This window comes from Phyllopteryx taeniolatus, chromosome 17 (assembly GCF_024500385.1).
Source record: "Phyllopteryx taeniolatus isolate TA_2022b chromosome 17, UOR_Ptae_1.2, whole genome shotgun sequence".
NCBI lineage: Eukaryota > Metazoa > Chordata > Actinopteri > Syngnathiformes > Syngnathidae > Phyllopteryx > Phyllopteryx taeniolatus.
Genome location: NC_084518.1, coordinates 17,006,003 through 17,031,530, shown reverse-complemented (window position 1 = coordinate 17,031,530; position 25,528 = coordinate 17,006,003). Strand labels below are relative to the sequence as shown.

Below are 25,528 nucleotides of genomic sequence, written 5' to 3'. Positions count from 1 at the left end.
ATAGGATTTTGACTAAATTGAAAAAGAAAAATTATTACAATATTAATTAAAATGCCAATTAATTTAAATGCAAAATAAAATACAATAGGAATATTAAAAGTACAGTAGGAATGAACTATAATAAAAATAGAAAATAAAAATTGAATTGTGCTAAAATGAATTCACAAAATGTCCTTTCATTTAAATCTGGAATATGAGAAATATAAATAATAATCCATGTCCGCTGCATCGCAGTTTTGTGTCAAAACATAATATCTAAAGCATTCATGAAGCATTCATTTATTGGCCACTGCATACATTGGCATGAAGTGCTTAGTCAATGGAATAGATTCAAATAAATTAAGAAAATGATAAACTACTATAAAAATACAATTACATTAATATAAAAAATAAGGATGAATGTAAATTTAAAAAAAAAATACAATTACATAAATGTAAAAAGTAAGGATGAATGTAAATTCAGCAGGCAGGCAAACAGTAAACCATCAAACCACCACTGAACCTAGTCTTTATTTCACATTTATTTGTACACAATAAATACTGTTAAACATCCACTTGTGTGTGTAAATATGACACTCGGCAGCCACTGCAGCGCTAACACGATGAACATGGCGGAACCAAATGTGTAAAAAGTAGCGCGCTAACTTCTCTAAACAGGGAAAAGACACTTTTCTCTTTTTTTTCCTTATTTCAATACGAGAGGGTAAATGCAAACTTCAAAAATAAGTTTGATGTCATTCAGATCTCAAGGAGATCAACGAGAAAACAGCAACGTGGCTGACGGATATCTTTTTTTTTTTTTCACCACGCAGATTGAGTGGAACAAAATTTTTTTTTAATCCTAAATAAAAGTAAAATAAAAGAATACAAATTGCTAATATTTTGTAAGGATATCCATCTCCAAGCTCTCTGTAAACTATTTCAAACGGCAATAGGTACTCTATAAGACACTAGGGTAGCTATTTAAGGCTAAATAACACAATACAACAAAAGTATTCATACCAATACAGGCGGTAAACAAAATAGGAGAAATGTTGACAATCAAAATACTGACAAGAAAGAAGAAGACAGGAAAAAGTGCTTCATTGTGTGACACACACTATACATTTTACATCATGATCGTTCCCTCCTTTCATGAACAAAGGCAACTTTGACAAAGAAAACCTTGGAAAATTGCCCCAACAAAGACCCATACGGAGAATCGGGCATTTTTCCACCTTTACCTTTGACGCAGAACCCGGTGAACCGGGAGATTGCCACTTTCACATAGACGCAGCATCCCGCAAAGAGAATTAGATGGCGTTCGGACAGCCACAACTGCTTTCAACAAAACAGGAAGGGAGAAGTCAGGTGTTAAACTTTAACACCCTTGTCCAAGTATGGCGGAATACCCTTACACAAAAGTGTTGTCAAGCCTCTAATACTACAACACTTCTCCCACCCTGTTGCGTTGAAAGCAACTGTCAGTGCCCAACACGGACAGTATTTTATGTTACATCACAAGGCAGCCTTTTTCAGTGTCACCGTTCTGTATAAACGGTATCGACATGGTCAAAAGGCAGAAAACTGTAAAACAGATGTCGTTGAGCAACAATTGCTTTCAACGCGACAAATCAGAAGAAGCGTCAGGTATTAAACTTCACCATTTTGCCAAACTTCGGCCATTTTGTGTCAGTGCCCTTTTGTGCATTACAGCGATATGGAAAAACAGCACTTTTTAGACATGGAATAGTCAAAATGGAAATGTGGAAGGAAGGCGGAAAAATACTGGCTTTTACAACCAGTGTCAAAGGGGCTACAGGTTCTGATTTTAGCACATATTACAGAATATTGCTAAATTGATTTTGTGTCTGCGCCATTTGTACATGACAGAAACACAGGAAAAATCTGGGCTTTTACGTACTATTTTAAGGAGCGCAGAAAGGGCTACTGGCTCCATCCCACTTCTGTTACAGGACTGATACTACCTCCAAAGGCAGTAAATTGCCAGTTTAACGTCATCCCTCAGGTGGAAGGTGGAAAACATGCACTTTCACAGGCAGCCTAAAATGGGCTACAAAGGTCGGTCCCGATTCTGTTACGGCACTGATATTACCTCCAAAAGCGAAAAACTGCTAGTTGCCTTTGTCCCATCAATTTTCCCTGTCAGTTCATAAAGAACAGCAACGTGTGAGGAGAAAAGGCGTGGAAAAAAAATGCCATCTATTACAGGCAATGTAAAAGGGGCTTCAGGCGCTCTACCACCTGTTATGGCTCTGCGCTGCTTACTGCAACCTGGACACTTGTGGAGGTTTATTTTTACAAGAAAAGTCAGAAGCAAACACTAACGGGAGTTTAGAAACGTTCCATTTCTCCTAAAAAAAACAAGCAAATTAAACTGGGAGCGTTCTATTTTTTCCAGAACATTCTTCCTACTCACATAATTGCCACTTTTCCCTTCTTTTAGGGTTTAAATTGGGGATCCCAGGACCAGCCTCGCACCCCCCTCCCTAAACCAATGTGACATTACACGACGGACTCTAACAGGTCGTCAGCCATTTTCTCACACAGAAAAAAAGTCTTCAAATCAAAATGGAGATGTGTTTGGGTTTGAAGGCGAGAAAGGCACATTTGTTTGTTCTTCCAGCAAAAGCACTGGCCGTGTGAGGCGTCCTCTGGGGGGTGTCTCATCTTCACTTCACACCAGCGTGATCTCCACCTCTTCTCGCCGCTTCACCTGCCCCCGGGGATGCTGCTTGGGGGGCGGAGGAGCAGCTCGGACCTGGAAGAAAAAGAAAACTCTACCATTAGTCCCACAAGTTATGAACGAGACATGCTAAAACCTATACAGTGACTCCCCCGTTTATGGCAAGTGATATGTTTCAGTGCAGGACTGAAACGATTAATCGACAAAAAAAATCTGTTTCACAGTGATCATTTTCCCCACATAGCCTAACGTTACTGCAGCCTCACACACCACTTTGTGTAGAAATAAAAGTTGGCGTGATGGCAGCGAGCCAGAAAGAAAGAGTGTAAAAGACAGAATGTTCAAAGTTTGGAATCGTTCCACACTTACTAATGAACTGCAATTCGTCTACTGCAAAGTAGAACGAACTATGTACCACAGCAGCACGTCAACAACTGCCAACATAAGATAGCGACCTTACCTAATCAAACATAGACTACCACGACTTATATAACATACAGTCATGCCCTCACAAGTGGTCAAGGAAAGAGACAGCCACCAGTGCACTTTGAATCCCTTGACTGAACAAACGGTAAGAAAAGAAACACAAATTCATTCATTCATAAACAAGCTGCTATGGCCACAACCGACGCTGAGGCACTCAACGTACACAGACTGGCTAACGGTTAGCCAGGTAACAGCGACCTGCTAACCTGAGTTTACGACAGCCAGCTCGATACTCTCATTCGCAGACACCCACGTCACTCACCAGGCCAGGCCCCACCTTTTGAAGCCATACACCCTTCAAGTCAAAGATACTACAGTAGAATGTGAGGATCGCCACCCCAAATGGACAAAAATAATGCCCGTATTTCACATGCACATTGTGTTAAGAAATGCACACTCAGTTTTTATCCAATTGCTAGATTAATCGATGTAACAATTAGTAGATTAATCAATTCTAATAATATTCGATGGCTGCAGCCCTAGAGTCATACAAGCTTGTTCCCCAATGTTGGGACTGGGGTGTGACTGCAAATGTCACTTTCCCACAAATATTTTATACATCCCAACTGACATCTAATTATCCAATTGCAAGATGCTGCGTGAAACACAGTGCCGACCTTTGCAGGGTTCTGTGTAAAAGGCATAAGCAGACAAATACCAGATCTTTGTTGCAGCAATTTAGCAAGATATCTGAGTCATAGAGGCTCAACAACAACAACCGTCTGCATTTACTTTCCAGCATGTGGTTGTCAGTAAGGAGACAACTTTTATTCAATGGGAGACTGAGGGCAGTGCTGCAGCAAAGTGGAAACTGTGGAGTAGAACTCTGCAACGTCCAGAACTAAAGCACAGACAGCATCTAGTGAGCTAACATTAGCATGTGTGGTTATTTTTGTCATTTCTAGCCGTGTATCCTACAATTACGCAGTGATTTAAATCTGCCTGACCAATCACATACCAGCAGTTTCAGTACTACCACTAGGTAGGTACTAGGTAGCGTGCAGTGAAAAAGGGGCCTAAGGGGTGCTTACTCACAGGTCGGATGGTGCCTGATGCACTCTCTGGGTATTTGGGAGGTTGGGGGGATCCTTGTGCTGGACCTAAAGCGACATAAATCCATATTTGAGATCATTTGAGGATTTTAGTATGATTTTAGTCTTAAGCCTTCACACGATAAGACGTACTGTGAAAGGGGCTCTTGTGCGGAGTGACGGGTGGCGGCCGGTGGTGCCCGTTGTGGTAGGCAGGCGGCCGTCCAATAGGCGAGGCGGTAGCGCTGCAGGGGCTTGACTGGGGCGACGACAAGGTGGTGGGTGTCTGCAGGGGGCTGCTGTGGAGCGGCCCAGAATGGAAGGGGCTGCAAGGGGAGCGCTCGCAGTTGGCCGGCGTGCAAGGGGAAGACTGGGAAATACGGGAAAAAAAATAATAAATTGCAGTACTCACAAAAGTTAGGGAAATTTGAGGATGAATCTAAAATGCACCAGCATTTGCGAATTTGCTGAATTTTGTTGGAGCCTATCCGTTATTCCCTGAAAATCGAGGCTAGTCACTGTATATTACAATTTGCCTGTATACCATTACATTTATTATATTGTATAAATGCAAAAAGATGAGTTTAATGACTTAATACCCTTTGTGTAAAGTGCTTGTGCACACATATTTGCCCATGTGTGATGTCACATGTTTGTCTTTGCATGTTTTTCAGGCTAGTATGCTAGCTAATAGTATTGATGAGCCTCATGTGAAGGCAATTTGTTTGTGTTGAATAATTGAACTACTGTACTGAATACAGTCGTTTATGCAACACAGATTCATGATTGTATACATGCCAGAAACATTAAGTTGATGCTTTATGATCCTCTCTGTTTAAGTGTTTTGCCGCCATCTTGTGGTATCAATACACAATTACAACCCCCTGTTGGGCAGTTTCCAATGATTTGCAGATTTTCGCTATTCGTGGCAGGGTTCACTGTATAATCTTTTCAGATGAGTGGTGTAAATATGTAAAAAATTAATATATATGATTATTACTCGTAAAAAAAAAATATGATTTAAAAATCTATGGATGTATGTCATCGGTTGGCAGCAACTACCCCATGGTGCAATTAATTCTTCCCAGACTGGTTTGCTGCCTAAAGGGGCAAGAGTTGACTTTGTACCTGAGTGCTGCTGCCGTCTCTCTGCCCGTTGCCGTTCTCGCCTGCCCCGCCGGCCAAGTCTTCTACCAGGACGGCAGGGAAGACGCCGACGACGCCGTTGAATTCGCCCTCCCAGAAGCCGTCGTCCTCGTGGGTCTCCCGGCTCAGGATGCGGATGATGGCGCCCTCGGGGAAGGAGAGCTCGTCATCCGTCTGGCCGGCGTAGTCGTACAAGGCCTTGGCGAACGACACTGCAGAATAAACCGTAGTAAATTTAAAATGGTTGGCAGTACCGTTTCAACTTGGAGTAATGTGATGCTGTGTTGCTTTGTCACTATATTTCATGTGCATTCAGACCCCTTTCACAGCTCTTTTTCAAAAAACCTATTTGACCTTTGCTGGTGTTATTAGAGACTTGAAGACTCTGCAACGTAGCTGCCTGCCATGCATGAAAATGTATTTTGGATGCTACTGTTTAGAATTTCAAATGTCAAATAGTAGATACTGTTGCTAATTTAATGTTTTCATATTCAGAATGAAATTTGTTGCAATGCTTTAGATACATAGATGTGGTTTTTTTACATTTCCTTTAGTAATATAGTAATAATACTGATAATGTTGACAGTTTTGGTCATGACAATCATAATATGAAATTTACTTCATTCCCACCCATTCTGCATCATTTGTTTCACACAGGGGAAAAAAAGGGGAAAACTACAGTTTTTATATGGAATGTAAAAGGGTCTTTGAGGACGCCTCACCACTGGAGTCTCCGTTGATCGAGCCGGTGGGAAGCTCGGTCTCAGGTTCGGTGGAGTTGCTGGAGGAGTGTGAGCGAGCATCCAGCGCGGCCAGAGACTGCAGCATGCTCAGCAGGCTGTTGGAGGATGGCAGCTGCAGGTACTTCTCTGGGACGTAGCCTACCTGGCCGCCACGATTTCTGGCCTGGGGAGAAATTACAGTCAAAGATTATAAAATAGGGGTTTGAGCTGAAATAACTGACAAACCTTACCTTCACCCAGTCCTCCATGTCACCGTCGTCGATGACCTCCAAGATTTCCTGCTCCTCGATGGTCAGTTCATCCGGCTGAGAGGCCTGAAGACAAAAAGACAACATTCATCAGATAAATGGGAGAACTATCCTAGATCCATAACCTCAGCACCTCATTCTCCCCCACCAGTTCTTTCTTCGTGACTTCTCTTCTTTATCAGCCCCAAAACATTGAATTCATCCTCATGTTGACAACAACAACAAAAAACATTTTACTCAATAGAAATGACTGTACAATTGATCGCTAAATCATTGGTAGACGTGCTAACTGAATATTCAAATTTGGAAAAACATACATTTACCATAAAAGATAATATCAGATTCGGGTCCCCATTTATGCAATTTATCCAGAGCCGATTTGTTTTTTCCCCATCCTTTTCTTTTCTCTCACCAACAAATCACCTCAATATGCCTGATCAACACTCCTTAGCACAACTCCGTTCACCACCCGCGGTCCTTCGTTTGATTTTGTTGCTTTGTGTGTTCTGTAATTTCTCATTGTTCTATATCTCGTCTAATAGTCCGGTAATGTGTGCAAAGCATTGCAAGCTGTCAACCTCAAGTTAAGACGAAGGTTCCCACCTTGTAGGAGTAGAGAACTTTGCAGGTGAGGGGGTAGTTCTTCAATGTGCTGGAGGGGCTGGAGCTGCTGTCGTCCAACACTTCGCCGCTGTCCTCCGTCTCCTCCTCGTCCTCCTCGCGCTCCAGGTCGGCCGTTCCCTTCCGGAATGACACGGACGGGTTGAGCGACTGGTCACCGCAAAAAGCATGAACTCAAAGCGGGAGGGAGGGTGGCCTTACAGAAAGCGAAGGATCATGGGCACTGAGGTTGTTCCAGCGCTCGTTCTCCAACTCTTCCATCACCTGGTTCATGGCGCTCTTCAACCACGTTTCCACGCCGACGCCCGCTTGCCTCAGCAGGTCCAGGCGGGCCTCAGCCTTCTCCTTTACCGTCTAGCAAAGCAGCACAAAACCATTATCACGCGAGATGTCAGCACCTTTCATGACATTTCAGCTCGAGTAGGGACCGCAGAACAGGAAATGGAACTTTGGGTCTGGGAAACATCCTCATATACATGACATGTAATTCTAGCCATGTAATTCTAATACAAAACAGTACGGGCTGACAGTAACAAGGTTCAACTTCCTGTTCCCTGTCATTACATGTATGTCACGCTTTTTCAAATTTGAGTTTTGTTCCAATTTGCTAACTTCTTTATCACTTGTATGAAAGTTAATGTTAAATGTTGGCGTCGATGAAGCGCTATTTAAGTGTTGTCCATTTACCATTTAAAATGGCACTTGTTAAACCTGTACAGTAAAACAAATTTTAAAAGGGTCACGGTTTGAGCCTGAAACCGACTGTTTCTGGTTCCATTATTTCCCCCCAAAATATTTAAAATGAAAATAAATACAACTTAATTGAAATGATTGTGCTCAACTCTAATTAATATAAATGTATTTTAAAATAAATGTTAGTTAAATATATTACATAACTTTAATGACTAAATATTTTAGCAAGAAAATAGACTATGATGTGCAGTAATTAATATTCATTGTATTTTAATTATCCATCCATTCATCTTTATACGTTATCCTCATTATTTTAATACAATAATTATGTTCGTGAAAAGATTAGATTAGATTGTGTATCGATTGTGTGTGTGTTTTGCTACTCATGTATTTTAAAATGCATACATTTTGAGCTAACTAGCTTGTGGTCGATTATAATTACTTTCAAATATCATTTAATTAAATATATTACAAAATGCATCATATTACATTACAGAAATAAATAAAAAATTGTCAACCAGTTCCATACAAGAAATAAACATTAAATATTAATAAAATATTTCAAACGAGTCAATGGTTTTCTTTTTCTGTGATTGTGCTCTTTAACCAGTGGGTGGCGCTTTGGTGTCACATTGACCGGATCGACACAGTTCACGCAGTTACCTCTGCCCTCCGCAGACTCTGCCTCGCCACTTCCATCTTGGCCTCCAGCTCCCCAGCATTCTGCTCCGAGCTCTCCTGAGCCCCAAATTCTTCCATGACCTGCACACAAACCATACACACAAACCAACACACAAAAATGACAATAAGAACTAAAATCAACGATCACGCCATCACGCGTGTTCGCCAGAGTGTGACTCATTTCCTGCTTACTGGAATCACACGGTTTGATACTGATGTTAGGGGGAAAAAAATTCCCAAATGAGGTCAGCAATCACTTGGCTCTGACCTTTAGAGTGACGCCAGGACTGTAAACTCTCATCGTGCTCCTCCCATGTGCATATTATGGAATGGATTTTACCATTTGCCCTTTGTATATTATAAGACTGCCCTCAAGTGTTGATCTATTTTAAGCTGTCTTTAATTACAGTAATAACCGATATCAGGACCTGGCAAGCACGGCAGACTCGTCGATATCACGCCTACCTCACAGTCGAGAGGGCCCAAGTTCAAATCTCGGCTTTGTCCGACCTGTGTGGAGTTTACGTGTTCTCACCGTGTACTCCGTCCATACAGTAGGTGTGAATGAGAGTGTGATTCTTTTTCTATATGTGCTCTGACTGGCGAATAGTCCAGACCTTAATCAGGACAAGCCCTGTAGAAAACTGATATAGTGTATGTATTGACTTACAGTGTCAAACTCAAGGCCCGGGGCCCAGATCTGGCCCACCACATCGTATTATCTGGCCCGCGAAAGCAAATCATGTGTGTCAACTTCTTTGATTATTGCTAAAATCTGTACCAAAATTTCCAATTTTCCTATTTAATAAATAATAACGTTGCGATATCGCAAACATTTGTCGTTTCCAAACACCTTTTAAAGTTACTTGAACAAACTATCAAACCTTCACCTCCATCCATCCATCCATCCATCCATTTTCTGAGCCGGTTATCCTCACAAGGGTTGCGGGACAAACCTTGACCTCTTATTTCAAAACTAGTTATCCATTGATTTGTTGTGTATATAATATTATGATGAGCAGATAAAAATGTTTTATGGTTTCACAGTCATAATGGCCCTCTGAGGGAAACTGTAACTACAATGTGGCCCTCGACAAAAATGAGCTTGACACCCCTGTTAATTAACTGGAACTGGTATATACTGGATGTAGTGCATATGGGTCTCACCCGCTGTGTGTGGATGATACTCTTGTACTCTCGGGCCACCCGAGTGGCCCACTTGCGGGCCTCCTTGTCCAGGCTGTGCTCCTCCGCTGTGCCGCTCTCTTTTAGTAGATGCGTCACCTACGGGGTAAAATAAAACACCAAAAACATGCATTTATAAGCATTTTTTGAAAAATGTAATCATTAAATTACGTGTCAAGTGAAAGTGGAGTAAAAAAAATTTTTTTTTAAAAAGGACTATTATGGAGAAATGCCAAGGAATAGTGTGAAACATAAAGCATATCTACCCCGCACATAAACATGGACGCACACAAAGCATATCAACCCAGCACATAAACATGGACGCACACAACATTGTGGAGTGACCGTGTCACGTGTCGACTGGAGTGCTAATCACCACTAAAGACACCATTATCTCTATAGCGCAAGATAATTTTTGACATTAAACTGCTTTATAACATGTGGTTAGACTCTCACTTTTAATTCATCCAAAAGCAGTTGAGGCACTGCTGTTTTGAGTTACGGTCTCTGGAGTGGCTGCCCACCTGTCAAGTGTGAAATTAACCAACTAAGAAAACCTTTTGTGAGCTGCCTATTTCCCAAAATGAGTGATGAATGTGAGTCAGAATTTGGGTAATTTACATTAAACCTTTTAAAGTGACATCCTGAGTCAGGCAATGTTAACATAGATTAGCGTTAGCTTCTTATAACCGGCACGGACTTAAATATTTAGTGAAGATGTTGACACGGTGGGGTTGGAGGTGTAATTGCTTCTCTAATTGAAAGTGTAATTCAGTTGCTGGGTGATAAAATGCTGCCCCGTTGCTTGTTGCAACCCCCTAGGCTCTGCCCCCAGTCGAACATCATACTCTGCACTGGCCCAGCGGTATATGGAAGCAGGATGAGGACTGGCTCGTTTGCATGCACAAAGCAGAGGAATCCTGTAATAAGTAAATCTGTAACTTTCGATCCTTCATTTTAAAGAGACATAGGAACTGTTTTAAATTGTGGAAAATGCATAGCTTTCATTTTGGAAAGTTAGAATTTTTCAAGGTGCGTGAAACCCCAGCTTAAAAGTCTTTAGGGACGGAGTACTGGGAAACAGCATTAGACTTTGTGGGGTTGACGAATGTCTTGTGGAAGGGTCCTCCCGCCCCCGCCAAAAAAATAAAATAAAATAAAATAAACAGATGAGGGACGGTGACAAAGAAGAAGAGGAGCGCTGACGTGGCGCAACAACTCTGCACATTCCTTCCAGGAACATGACGTCAGTGCGATGGAAATAGTGGACTACTAATTGACGTGCTAAGCAGCTGTTTGCCGGCATTTGAACAGGGAGGGACCACCACGAACATCATCATCAGGTTTGTAAATGTTTAAGCGCAACTAGAACACAAAACCTGCATTAAGATGTTTCCACTCGACAGCATTAGGTGTGTGTGCGTACGTATGTGTGAGGAAAGTCAGTGCACTCTGATGAGGCCCACTCACAATGGCTCCTTTTCACACATGGGCTGTTCACAGAGGGCGGCCCACCTCCTGCCCCTCCCCCCGCTTTCGCCTATTTCTACCGGATCCCTCCGTCTGGCCAAAGCAGCGCGGCCAGGGGAGGGAAGGGGTGGGCGGGGTTTTTGTGTCCACCGTTAATGTTTTCTTTAGGAACAAGGCGGCCGCTTGTTGGGACGTCCAATGAAAACAACGCCAGCGTTTGCAGCTCGGACAAATTGTGCAGTGTTTGCTGAGGGCAAAGCGCCGCCAGGGAGGACGTACGTACGCATGTGTGTACATGGCATAAATTAATATACATTATATTAAAGCACACAGGCCGCAGAGAAGAAGTCGTCCCGGCAATTTTCGAACTTTGGAGGTCGCATCAGGAGGTCGCGGGACTTCTAAATCAAATGTATTTTAGTGCGAGGATCAAAAAGTAGATCTTGTTCCTGCTGTGAGACAAAGCAAAATGTATTAGGGTTGGGGGTCACCGGTTGCACGACTCAAACGATAACTCCCGGTTAATGTGTGTATATATGACATCGCCGAAGAAGAAATAGGCAGACACTTCTAAGAAAGCAGCCATCAGGTTGTATTTGAACTGTCTGCTTGCATCCTTTTATTAAAGTGTATCTTTCATTATTTTTGAAGTGCTTGTCCTGTCTCTTGTCAACTAAAGGGTTAACATTTTCCCCCTCGATGGACACACCAGACATCGTTCAGTCATGTGTTTGTGGGATGCCGTGTTGCTGTGTGAAAGCACGCACATTGGCAGCAACATCCCACACCACTGGGATACGTGTAAATACAAAGTCGGAAAAATTCTCCGACGCAGCAACTTTGCGGTGATTTCTGTGTGAAAGAGCCTATACACTCTTAATCAGTAGCTAATTTCACACTGCCTGTGTCATTTCCCACCCATGTCCGCATTTCTACATGCGTGGAAATGATGCAGAATGGGAGTGAGAGGACCCCAGAATTTTCCACCTTCGAAGGTAGTATCAGAGCCGTGACTGAGAAGGGACAAATCCTGTGTGAAAGGGAACTCTGCCATTCCGCGACAGGGGTGTGAAGTTTAACACCGGACATTCACTTCCCCGACACCTTGTTGCGGTGAAACCAGTTGTCTGGAATTGATTCACGTCACTGATCGGATCTGCAAATTATGTCATTACAGCCAATCACAACATCTGCAAAAAATGCAAAATATCGATCAGATCAGTGGAAAGTCAACTTTTCTGTCCTTGTTGTGTTGAAAGCAAGTGTGCATTAGTATTTACAATGACACTTTACACTTGCAGGAAGAGCAGGGACAGGGGGGGGAGGAGGGGGCCTCCACAATTGTTCCTCACTGCAGCTTTAGGCCTGGCTTGCATTTCTGCTGGGATGACGAAAGCGGCCAGCGTCACCCGAACGAACGGCTTGTTATTTTTTGTCAGCGTCCGTCTAAGCACAGAAACACGTCACCAACATTAAAAGCAAGGCGCCTGCAACAAGCGCAAACACTGGATGTTTGCAAAGTGATCAAAGTCTGCATCCCTGCTTGCACATGAGATGATTGAGTGTTCCATGGGGCCGCTTGTTAAACATCGCCAGGCAAATGGTTTATAGATGAAAAAAATAACACATTAATAAATAACAAATGTTGCCTCGTCTCTCACATATACAGCGGTACCTCCAACACCTTTAACTTTGTACTTTTCCCACAGGTGTTTTGGTAACATTTCTGGGACATCAAAATATTGCAAGGATCATTTTTCTAGAAATTCTAGAAGAATTATAGCACACTGAATGAAGTTGTAGACTGCTACGTCAGCTCCTACCTAGCCGCCAAAATGGCTCCCGGTCACTTGTGTTTAGAAGGTATGGTGTGTGTTATGTTTTAGCATTTTGCATTACATTTGTGGTTGATTTAATTTTATACTTGACTTTTATTACCCCTCAGTCATTATTAAAGCTATGAGACAGTGCCGTTGTTTTTAACGTCTTAATATTGGACTGGTTACCTTCTGCTGATACCTGTATGACAATTAATTGATAAAATGTCAATTTCGACCCAGAAATGAATTATCCCAATGTTATGTATTACGTAGTTTATCTAAATGGGAATTCTGTTTTTCAAAGCCAACAGAACCGGTTTGCTTTACCGTATCCGTGTCGATGGGCTGGTACGAAAAGTCAGCTGCTTTCTGGAAAACGGGATTCTTCTGAACAAACATCCGCTGATGGAACTCCTGCAGTACCTGTAGTAGATTTTTGGCAGATGAAAAACAGATGCGATGCCGGACTTCGCAACGAAACGAAAAGGCGTAGATGCTTCTTACCCCGTTGGAGCATTCCAAGAGCTTGTTGAAGACGTTGTGGACGGCCTGGTAGCTCTCCAGCTCAGTCTGACACAGCGACACCAGGTAGTCCTTCACTTGCTCGTAAATCCTACCATCCAGCACCTGCAGATGCCCACCAAAAAAAATTCAATCTAATGTCTTTAATTCTAGGAATAAACCGATACTTTGCGTCTGTACAGTACTCGTAAAAATGCACCGATACTACACACTGAAAACGCCGTGCTGCTCACCTCTGGCCGAGACAGCCACGTTCTCACCACGAAGCCGTGACAGTACGGCACGTTTATTTCATAGCTTGTGGTATTCTTAAGAAGCAATTTTATATTTATTTTTACTCACTTTATTTTGTAGTTAACAGAGAGCGAGAGGTATGATGGCAACCATATTCCTACCTTTCTCCTATGTATACTATGCCTCCTAGTAATCAGACTGAGACACCACATTTAACTGAAATGCCTTGCGTTACAGGCTACATTTAAATGAAATATGTGGCAAGACTGTGAGAAAGTGTTATATTTGAGTGAAACTTATGCCATGTTCAAGAAACTTTTGTTTATGAATAGTATTCTCAAATAAAACATCACAGATGCAAGACGTAATGGCATTACAAACTATAAGTACTCTGTATCGGAGTACTCAAACTTGAGTACCTGTACTGTGTCTCAAAAAAAGTGTTATTGGTGCATCACTATTTAGTTCCATGCAGTAGAAGAAATTATGATTTGATCCCCTGCTGAATTTGTAAGTTTGCCCACTTACAAAGAAATTAACAGTCTCCAATCTTTATGGTTGATTATGGTAAGAGGCAAATATCCGTCAAAAATGCCTTTAGGGACACGAAATATAAAATTAGGATCCTTCAACTTTTTTGGCGGCCGCTGAGAAACTCGCACTCAAAACAGATTTTCTATTGGGTTGAGGTCTGGAGATTCCTGCCGTGTACTTCCAAGACTGCTATCTTACCTCTCTCAATATCATCATCATCACTCCACCAGGCCAGCTCTCGTATGGAACTCCAGACCAAGGTCAATTGATGGTCATTTGTGCGTCTTTAATTTTTTTGAATAATGGTGCCAATAGTCCCTACCTCGCTACAAAGCCTTTTGTGGCTAGTTTTGTAAGCCATTGCAGCCCTAGCCAGACTAAAACCATAGCTGAGTCGTAGGGGATAAAATAGTAATTTCACCCAATATTTCTGATTGAGATTCTGTCCATCGTCACGATCAATAAAACAACTATCAAATTAAATAAATCCCCACTACACATGTATATGGCGCAACAGTACACCTTGAGGCAGTCGCTTAGGTCGGTGTCGTAGTAGCGCTGCTGGTGGGCGTTGGCGGCCGCTAGCGTGAGCAGGTAGTCATTCCGGCCGTGGGTGGCTTTGGAGTTGCACTCGCTCCGCTTGGCTTTCAGCTGGAATGCAGGAATTTTGTCAGAAAATGTCGACTGTGTCTGTCGTATCCTTTGCAAATAGCTCATCAAACCTTGACAGTTGCCCTCTGCAGACTAGATCTGGACTGGAAGAGACTTAGCTTGGACCTGGACAGACAAGAAAGAAGACAACACGTCCCATTTTCTTAAAAATGAGATTTTGCACGAGAGAGTACATCTTTAACAGGATCAGGCCATCAATCAGTGCCCTCGGTGTAATTTATAAGCCACAGTCAGCTCGGGTGGCCAGAGAGTCATTACAATTTACTAGCTAGTTTTCCATGTGTAGTGTCATAATGCTGAAATCGAAGCAGGTTTGGTCCCACTGCTGCCTCGCTAGCACGCTAACCGCAAAAATTACGGTTCAGAAAATACGTATTTTCAGGGGTTTGTTTTCAATCATACTAGCAGTTATTGTTTCAGGCCGTAATACACTTCCTTTCTGTAACACTTTTAATAGCAACAATAGCTAGCAGTAAAAGTGTACTGTATTTTAATAAATAGTGTTCTGGAGGGTGTTTAGTTCCTGAACTGTAGATGAGGGAGGCATTTTTTTGAATAATATTGAACAATGTTAGCTTAATATTTCAATTGATGTCAAGTAAAAGCAGAGTTTCAAACAAAATAATTTGGACAGCTAGGGAGAAATGCTACAAAACTGCAATGAAGTCGAATAGGTTGACCGAATGAGGCACACAATATTGTGGAGTGACCATCTGTTAAGTCTGCTGCGGTGATTCACAACCACTCATGTGCTGTTGGAAATGATCCAATAGCACTTAATTAATATTTACAACAAACTTATCTTTGTTCTAACAATCTATCTATGCCAGAAACTTATAGAGACCGGCAGAACAATTAAACGCTCTTTCACTAGATAGCAGAAGGTACAACTAAACTGTGTATCCACATGCTGCCATTCAACAGAATTATAATAATTATTATCATCAAATGTCATTATTTTAGTACGTATACTTTTTGTGACCTTTTTGTTTGGTGGAGTGCTGTGACATTCTTCAAATGTAGAATATATGAAACACTGGTCTACTGGACCGCTAACTGTCATTAAAGACACCTTGTCGGCATCACGTAAAAATATCTTTAAGGGCCAGGGGATTCCACACATTTGATCGACGGTTTACGTGCTGTTGTTTTGGTTAGCAAATGAGTTGGCTCTTACTTGGCTTCTAGCTCGGCCTTCTCCCGCACGGCTTGCGCCATGGTCTCTGCCTCCTGGTACTTCTTCCTGCTCTTGGTCAGGTCTTTGACGGACTCCTGCAGCTCAGCCTGGATGCTCGTCAGCCGTTCGATACACTGGTCGACACACAAGGTGGCATGATTTTTACACTCACGCAAATTCAAAGCCGTTCTAAACTACGTTGGATTCGACCTGGGTTGCCACAAAGGGTAATGACACGATGACATAAGTATTTTGATAACAGTAAGGGTTCCAAGGTCAAGCTGGTGCTTAAGATAGTGTAGTGCCACAATAACTTCAAGGTATAGTCAATATCTAATAACTAACTATAGCGCAATAAGAAAAAAATGAAAAGAAATGACCAATCTACTCAAATCCTGTAGATGGTGGTAATGTGTATTACAAACATTAAAAGTCACTTAAACACACTAGAGTTGCATTTGCTGGATCTGTTGGGTGTATACCCTGCTCGGTCTCTACTGCGGAGCTGACTCATAGAGAAAACTGAAAATTTTGTAGTTGGAGCATAATCCCAGCGAGCTAGCTAACCAACTAACTAAGCTACAAACGGCGTCAAACCATTTTTTTTTTTTTTTTTAATGTTTTTTGCACCTGGCAGAGGTAATAAGAAATAGGCCAGATTTATTGCTCCAAATCAGCACACCAAAATTAATCCATCTGTTCCGTGTAAAACAAATGGTTGTGTACACCCAAGATGAATACCATGGGGCATTATAAAACAATTCTGTTCCTCTAATAAGGTCAGCTAAATTGAAATTGGCAGTATTTAAATGGCATTAAATCAAAGAGAAAAAAAATCTGAAGTTCATTTAAAACTGAACAGAGACTCAATTTTGGGGCCATGTTGACATTGAGTAATATTCAGGCTGTTGAAGAAGGCTGGGCTTAAACATCAGCCCGTCACCGAGGCCTACAGAGGACTCGTTGAAAACATCCTCACAAGTGTTTGCACAGTGTGGTACAGGAATACTACCCTGGCTGAGAAGAAGATGCAGAAGTGGGTCATCAAAACTGCAAAGAGGGTCATTGGCTCTGACCTCCCTTCCATGGACACTATTTTCACACAGGACAATAGGAGGAAACCTCAGTTTGTTTTTTAAGGAAAAAACACCATCCAGCCCGTGCCCTGTTCTAGCGGGTGGACTCAGGCTACGACCTGAGACACCGCAGGGCCGTGAGCATCAGCACTCACAGAAATTGCTTCGACAGCAGCTTTTTTTCCCCCCAGCCACTGTCATGCTAGTGGCACAGGACAAAGAGGGAAAATATCACACACTCACTCAGACATTGAGCAATGAACCCCTGTGGTTGGACCACTTATTTGCCACTACCTCAAAAGGACATATGGGCAAGCTCTATGTGATCACTTCAGGTCAAATCCACTTCATTTACACTGCAGGTCCATGTGCCCAATTCTGACTCAATGTCCATGTGCGTTTGTATATTTCTAAGTCACATATCTGCTATTTCTGCATTTACCCTGACGGAACATATGAAACAACCCACATGCGCAGGCAACATGTATGTGACTCCACAAGCGGTGACAACACAGAAGTAAACAATAACACGTTTGTGTTTGTTTGGGAAGACGTGAGCCTCTGTACATCACCAGTCAGGGTATTTCAATGTTACACTCACAATGACAGGTTGGATCCGCCAAACTGCACTTGGATTAGCAGATATCCGATACATATCAGATTTTTATTCTTATTTAAAAGAGGCCTGATTTTGGTCTGAAGATATCTGATTCCATGTTGCTGTTTTTTGTCTATTTATGCATCACACATATCCCAGTTGTGCCACTTGAGAAACAAAAACAATCTTCATTTGAATTTGAATCTGAAATCACTTGAACCACGCAGTGTAAATCCATCTTAATAAAGGGTTAAGTATCTTGGTTACAGTGACCTTTTAACAATACTACAGGGGCGCGCTCTTTGAGGTGGGCTGACCTAAATGCCGTCTGTGTGGCCGTCCAAACGGTCGAGCTTGTGTAACACAAGTGACAGAAACCCGAACTGGAGATTGTGAGTGTCTGACCCCTCGGCGTTACCTTGCGCAGCTGCTGCTCCTTCTGCAGCCGGGCCGTCTTGGCCGGCTCGGCGACCTGCACTTTGTAGTTGTCGCAGGCGCTGATCCTGGACTGGGTGACCTGGACAGTACCCTCCAGATAAGCCCTCCATACGCAGTACATGTTCCTGGGCCAAACACACACACACACACGCAGTGTTGTTTTACACAGCTGAAGCAACAGTGGAGCGGTTCTCGCACACCCGGGGAGGAAGTTTGTGGCCCAAATGGAGCAACAGAGGAAAAGTAGAGAGTTTCATGAAGTGCAAGAGTAGACACCTGATCCACATTGTGCACCCAGAGGAAAGCAATGTGCTCAATTGCTCAATTAAAAGTTAAAGACGTTCACTTTAGGGAAAGGTTTTCAAGCCTGGATGGACTAATACAACATTTCTTCAATTATTTGGAAAACTTTATTTAACATAAAAATGCTCTTAAGCACAGCTAACGTGGAAAAATAAATTAAATGCAATACTGTAAAGATATATTTTTATTTTTACTATAAAGACAAAGGTTAGTTAAGTGTAAGGTGTTGCAAAAAGAATTCATATACTGTACAGTACATAATCTGTACAAATAAATAAATGACGAACATCCTTTTTCCCTTAACTGTTTTCTTTTTATAAATTGCAATATATCCTATTTGAATAAGCCATTTGATTGGCCAACTATTATAGTGTCACATGGGGAGGAGTTACAAAGCATTGCTGTGCATTTCCTATATGTATACTTTAACTAGCATAATGACGCAAAAAAAAAAAAAGACAGGTTAAAAACAAGACATCCGTGAATCCCATAAAAGTTGCACTGGTTAAAAACGAGACTACTGCAAATCCCTGAAATGTTGGTCAAAGTTATGAGAGGAACACCATCAATTCTCCAAAAGTTGTCCAGGTTAAAATATGACATAAACCCCTGAAAATGTCATGCAGGTTAAGACAAGACCATCATAAATTACCTAAAAGTTGTACATGATAAAAAACACAAGTACTGTAAATCCTGCAGAAAATCTTAAAATGAGCCAACCATAAATCCCCCTAAAAGTTGGGCAAGTACTGTAAATCTCAGAAAAATGATGCATGTGAAAAGAGACCATAAGTACACCAAAAGCCACTAGTATAACAATAAGTGTTGGTCAAAATTATCAATTAATAATAATTTTCTAGGTCTGGATCCAGAAGACTGTCATAAACGCCCCCCCTCCCTTTGGTGTTGTTTTTACTCACCTATGATCTGCTTCTTCTGACAGGCTGTCGGGCCATTCTCTCTTCAGGTACTGATTGGCCAACTTTTGCAGGGCCTGGAGGAGACAAAGTGCGGACGACACCTTCACCTTTAACACCAAACTGCATAAATTACCACAGACATGAACTCTTTCACCTATTAGAGAGGGATTTACATTGCTTGAAGGGGGGGGGGGGAGAAAAACTTAATTCATGGACACCAAATGGAGCCCTGAAGATATATTAAAATGCTGCACCTCTGCCAAGTGAGGTTAACCATACCAGAAATAGAGGAACAGAGTAAACATTCCAAGAGACGCAAGGTCCAAGCCGTGTATTAACGGTATGACCATCACTTTAATTTGCATCGCTTCTGGTTTTTAACAGACTTGAATCCCCGCAGAATGTCGGCGATGTGGAGAGATGCCTCTGAACCCGATGGTCCCTGGCGGTCCCGGTGCCAAGGCCGGAGAGCCGCGACAAACCGGCTCATTGTGGGGAGGACGAGCGACTGAACTGGGCTAGCGGACACGTCTGAATGGCAGCGCACGGAGGAGGAAGAGCTCAAACAGAGGAGGTCATTTTCATCGCTGGCTGTGATGGGAATAGCAATCCTCCCAGTTGGCTGGAGAAGCTTGCAGGTGTAAGATACCAACCTCAAATAAGAGTGCCCAGTTTATTATAGCACAAGTCCATCTTTCATGCTTAAAAAAAAAATAAAAAAAAACACACACACCCTCACTTTTAGGCAATGGATTAAAATATCACAATGATTGGTATGTTTCCATTTTGAGATGCTTTTAAAAACAAACAACTTGGGTAATTTGACATCCCTTTGCAGGACTCGCCAACAAATTGCTTGCTACGCTTCGGTTCTGCACATTGTTCTTCTCTCCAGAGATGTTAGCCGCGTCCCAGTGCGGAGGCTGCATCCTTCGGAAGACGGAATGAGTCAAGTCCAAGAGACGAGGCGGACAGCTTTTAAAAAAGCGACACGTCCCACATTTTCATGAATTTGTACGCTCAAACAGCGCCTAGCCAACCTGTATCCCGAAACTTCAAATTTTGTTATGATACTAAGCACAAGAGCTTAAGAAAGGCAACTGAGGCTCAAAGCTTCATTTATTTACATACATATGTAGCAAAATTACGTAACTTGAGCTTGCTCAGGATGACATAGCCAAACAATTTCCTATAAAAACTCAAACTTTTAACAGCATATTAAGCACCACAGTGTAAGAAAGTGAACTGACGCTCCAAGCTAAACCCATTTACATGCGTACACCAAAATGTGTTAATTCCAGCAAGCTCATTCTTAAATATCAAAACAATTCTTGTAATATTTATACTTTTATACACATTTAAACATATCCATGACACAGAATGGCGGCTGAAGCTCAAAGCTAAACCTATTCTAAGAGTAGGAAACAGGATGACTTCAGATTGCATTCTGCAGCATGCATTCTTGCAGATCCCAACACTTCTATTAACATTTAAACCTGTAATAGGAAATAAGAAGACCAGCGGAACAGAAACGCAGCTGAAGCTCGGATCTAAACCTTTTCCCGTACATATGCGTGTAGTAAAATTGTTTCACTCTGCATTGCACATTCTCACATATCCCAATACTTAACACTAAAACTCAGAACTAAACTTTTTCACAGACCCTTTAAACAAAGTTAGGTAACTCCAGCTTGCTCATTCTCATATGGCCACACAATTTCCTAATCATTTAAAGTTATTAAAGTACATTAAGCAGACCAACGGAACAGACAGGCAGCTGAGGCTCAGCGCTAAACCTCAATACATGTAAAACTGATAAGCTTCCTTATTCTTCTTGGGAAACATGGGCCTGTCAACAAGTGAAGGCAGGCCAGAAAAATCACCACTGAAAACTTTGAAACGCTACCCTTGACAGCCTTTTAAAACTTTATTTATTTATTACCTTTCAGATTTGTTCTTCAGTCAGTTTTAGGGGCAAACTGCTTGAGTCTGATGAAGACGCTCTGAGCTAAAAAATAAAAAAATAAATCTTTACCTTCAACCCCAACTAAATTAAGTCAACGTGAACGCAGCCAAGGAAATAGCGGTAAAACTAAACAAAACAGTATAACAACAGATAAACTACCAACAAAGGGGAAATTACGAAATATTGAGGCGCTACCTTTGGCAGCCTCACTACATTGGCTTTACACCACTCTGCCTTGCAAGTAGAATACATAAAGTATGGCAATCCATCCATTTTCTATAACACTTTGTCGGTCGCTGGTGAGCTTGAACCTCACGCCATTCAAAGGCAGCCCAAGTTGTTGCAGTTACTACACAACAAAGTATTTTAAAAATTCTCGCCATGCATATATAGAGCAATTATATATTACTCGTGCACTCACTGTAGTAGCCTCGCCAAGCTGCACTATTTGCATATCTGTTGTTGACCAATACTGGCCACTCATGCCAAAGTAGCATCTGCTCCATTTGCACACTGACTGAGGAGTATCTGCAACATTTGCACAATCAACATTGTCCCAGATTATCACACTACTCGCTTGAAGTCTCAGCGCCCTTTGCACAATGGTCATTGCACCGGACTATTACAATTTTAGTCATTTGAACTGCTCTAAGTGTGAGAGGACTCTGCATCTTTTTGCACAATTGTAAAAAAAAAAAAAAAAAAAAAAAAAAATAATTTTTAAATTAAATTAAAAAAGTACCGGCATTACCAGATAACTAGCAACCCTTTATTGCTGAGTGACTGTTTTTTTGTCAATGTCTTTATGTCTCAAAAGTGTTCTCTGTCAATTGACTGTCTGTTGTCCTACTAGAGCGGCTCCAATTGCCGAGACAAATTCCTTGTGTGTTTTTTGGACATACTTGGCAAATAAAGATGATTCTGATTCTGAAAAACATCTTGGTGAAAATAAGACCGTTTTTGCGTAATGGTGCAGACGGCTGAGCAAACAAGACACAAGGCGGAGGAAGTGGCTCGGACAAATGGGCAAACAGACATGTCGGGATTGCTAGGTGGACCGCAGTCGTGGCCCCTCTTGTCACAGAGGTGCGGGACATTCCTCACGGGGATGTAACGCCACAACACCGCCAAAGGGATTTTTTTTAGACGTCCGATTGACGTCCTTCTGAAAGCTGTGGCTACAAACAACATGTCATCAAACAGGTTGTTTCTTCCTTACCACACACGAGAACAATTAAGTGCCCACAACGACCACGCTATCATCATGACGCCTAAATATCATAAAGAGATCAGACTGGGCAATAAAGATTTATGACATGAAAGAGCGTTTCCTTACCTGAGCGTAGTCCCGCTCTATAGATGCCCTCTTTTGGCTAAAAGTTCTGCAAAAGACAAGTGTGAATTATAAAACCACCAAAAAGTCTTATTTTGTCCTGTCGTATAATAACATCGGTCATTAGTCTACCCGAATCATGACGCCGTGAATTTTGACGTGGAACAGAATGTAGCTTACCAAAGAAGCACCCTGACTTAGGAACAAGGAAACGACTGTAAATGTAAAAAAAATAATAATACATTTAAATGTTTTTTTAAAAAGTCTTCACCGATGTCGTTTTTTATTTTGTTTTTGTATAAAAGTGTTTTCCATAGCACGACATCGACACTTTACAAGGTTCCTATCTCAGGTAACCTTCGGAAACATCGGTGCATCGCCTCGGAGGACTTGTTCCAAGATTGGCAGTCGAACAAGAAACTTTGTGTGTGTGATGTTGAGCTTATCAACACAAACCACACATAATATGACCAAAACTGAGAAATACCTGATTTTTTTTTTATCTTCATGCGTGTCATTGCAGATACAAAATAAACAACATTTTAATATTTGAAAAATCCTTGTGTTTACCAGGCCTTAGTGTCATTCCACACATTTAAAAATGTAGTATACTTGATCCCAGGCCCTGCCTCTTCCTGCTACTGCAATATTTCCAAGAGTTTCATTTGCTCGCTCCAAAGACAAAGCACCAAATGAGAAACAGCTCGTGTTCCTTCGTGTCTGAGCTAATTTACAAGCCGAGGAACAAAGCTGCAGGGACGCCCTGGTGTAATTTATAGGTATACTTCAAGGGGAGAGGTCAGCGCCCCAGGGGGAAAAAGCAGAGCGTAGCAAAAATCATCACGAGGCAAGTAAACATGTCCGGACTTGACCGCCACGCCTCCAAATGATCTGCCGTGACTTCCCGGGAGCTTCCTCCCCGCTCTGGATGTTCCTGTCGTCGTTCTGGCGACGGGAACATCTGGCGGCTCGCCCGTGGTCTTGACTCCCAGCTGTTGGGAAGCTTCAGAGCTGTGCCACCGGCCACAGACAGGAAGTGGGGATCGGTCGGGCTGTCAAATTGACAGCGGCACGAAAAACACGACCGCAACCTTTGACTTCTCAAGCTTTGCAACGCATTTTGATAACAATACTGTCTGGTTCTGCTCCACCACTTTGACAACGTGTCTCGATTACATGCGAGCGTGTGCAAACTAAAACATAGGAGGTCCTCGGTTTATGTTGGCCAAATTCAGATTAAAGATCCCTCTCATCAGATGTGTTTTTATTTTTATTTTTTTAAACACCGAAGCCACGATTGGACATGCGACCGCTAACCTCAGATCCTCCAAAAGGTCACACTCGGCTTGGTGTTTGACGTGCAGTCTGCTTAGCTGCTCGCCGTGAGTGTGTTTCAGCTCCTGGGTGACCCGGACCTGCAAAAGAAGATGACGAAGAAGACGTAGAAGAAGAATTGTTTTGAAACACTTTACTAACAAAAGGGCCAGAGTCCAATTTATCTATTTGATAAACATAAATAGCCAACTTGGCTTCCCTGGAAGCATTTACATTTTAAGAGATAACACTTAAATGTGTCTTTTTTCTTGTATTTGCTTGCGCACATTAACTTTGCAGCTGAGAAAACGGCACCGAAGAGGTTAAAAACATTTGTAAGCATAGTATTAGTATCAAAAACATCATCTCCTACACTTGACAAAAACATGGAAAATATGTTCATGAAATTTTGAAAATGGACAAGATTGACAACGTATAAAAATGCATTTGTGCATAAGTACATTGGAGATCAACCATATTTACATTTGTTTGATGTTAAACAAAGTAAAAAAAAGAAACGAAACAAAAAATGAATTTGAGAGGGGGGCAAATACTTTTTCACAGCACAGCACTGTATGTTGAAGTGATACATCTCCACTGAGAGACAAGCTTTGTATGTTGGGGAGGAGCTACTTTTAGCCTGGGTTGTTAGTGGACGTTATAGTGACTCTTTGAGACACGCATGTGCTCGCGTACTTACGGCGATTTTTTTTTTTAATTCAATCAATTGTGAGCCATTTATTGTTAAGGGTAATGTTGTAAGATGATCTTGAAATTATATTCATCATAATTGCAACCATAGCGTTAACCGTTGCTGTCATAGTATCGGCACATTTTTTCGAGTCACAGTATGAGTACAGACATACTGTACCTAGTAACCATTGATGTAAACATGGGGGCAACATGCATCAAACTAGCCTATAAAAAGTGTCTATTTATGCTTGCATACTTCCAGACACTCATAAAGGGAGGGGGGGGGGGGGGTGTCCACTCTTGCATTTGGCTTGGATAAAAATATAAACCGCAATGAGAATAAGAATAAATAAATCCCTTTCTTTTCTCTATGGAACTGTACGCTAGTTTTAGTGCAGGAGCTGGGTAAATTTAAGTGATATTTCATTGAACTTGAGAAAAAAAATTATCAAAACATCCATCCATCCATCCATTTTCTGAGCCGCTTCTCCTCACTAGGGTCGCGGGCGTGCTGGAGCCTATCCCAGCTGTCATCGGGCAGGAGGCGGGGTACACCCTCAACTGGTTGCCAGCCAATCACAGGGCACATAGGAACAAACAACCACTCGCACTCACAGTCATGCCTACGGGCAATTTAGAGTCTCCAATTAATGCATGTTTTTGGGATGTGGGAGGAAACCGGAGTACCCGGAGAAAACCCACGCAGGCACGGGGAGAACATGCAAACTCCACACAGGCGGGGACGGGGATTGAACCCCGCACCTCAGAACTGTGAGGCTGACGCTCTAACCAGTCGGCCACCGTGCCGCGATTATCAAAACAATATATAAAAAATATAGGCTCTCTAGAAATAAAATACAAGAGGTTACAAACGGCCGGCGATTAATTAGTTTGCCCAAAAGTGTAAGAATACCTGTTTTTCATTCATTTTACATTTG

General features: G+C 42.0%; 1 protein-coding gene and 1 long non-coding RNA gene across 3 annotated transcripts in view; one reads left to right on the top strand and one right to left on the bottom strand.

The window, feature by feature from the left end:
* Positions 1-491: 491 nt before the first annotated feature.
* Positions 492-25,528, bottom strand: part of LOC133467098 (F-BAR and double SH3 domains protein 2-like) — a 26,183-nt gene continuing 1,146 nt past the window's right edge. Inside the window, exons 2-20 of one of the 2 annotated variants that reach the window (XM_061751577.1) lie at positions 23,901-23,998; positions 22,587-22,632; positions 19,285-19,358; positions 18,042-18,186; positions 15,950-16,083; positions 14,823-14,877; positions 14,623-14,751; positions 13,315-13,437; positions 13,138-13,233; positions 9,503-9,619; positions 8,318-8,416; positions 7,163-7,315; positions 6,944-7,081; positions 6,323-6,406; positions 6,072-6,255; positions 5,332-5,561; positions 4,357-4,573; positions 4,208-4,272; positions 492-2,761 (exon numbers count right to left, since the gene is read on the bottom strand). In XM_061751577.1, the coding sequence (XP_061607561.1) occupies positions 2,678-2,761; positions 4,208-4,272; positions 4,357-4,573; positions 5,332-5,561; positions 6,072-6,255; positions 6,323-6,406; positions 6,944-7,081; positions 7,163-7,315; positions 8,318-8,416; positions 9,503-9,619; positions 13,138-13,233; positions 13,315-13,437; positions 14,623-14,751; positions 14,823-14,877; positions 15,950-16,083; positions 18,042-18,186; positions 19,285-19,358; positions 22,587-22,632; positions 23,901-23,998 (2,271 nt within the window). In that variant the 3' untranslated portion in view covers positions 492-2,677. The remainder of the gene's footprint in view (positions 2,762-4,207; positions 4,273-4,356; positions 4,574-5,331; positions 5,562-6,071; positions 6,256-6,322; positions 6,407-6,943; positions 7,082-7,162; positions 7,316-8,317; positions 8,417-9,502; positions 9,620-13,137; positions 13,234-13,314; positions 13,438-14,622; positions 14,752-14,822; positions 14,878-15,949; positions 16,084-18,041; positions 18,187-19,284; positions 19,359-22,586; positions 22,633-23,900; positions 23,999-25,528) is intronic. The other variant, XM_061751578.1, reaches the window with a different exon arrangement.
* LOC133467103 (uncharacterized) lies at positions 11,077-13,213 on the top strand. The gene is made up of 3 exons (XR_009785139.1): positions 11,077-11,265; positions 12,700-12,853; positions 13,115-13,213. It is a non-coding gene; the product is annotated as an uncharacterized LOC133467103 (long non-coding RNA).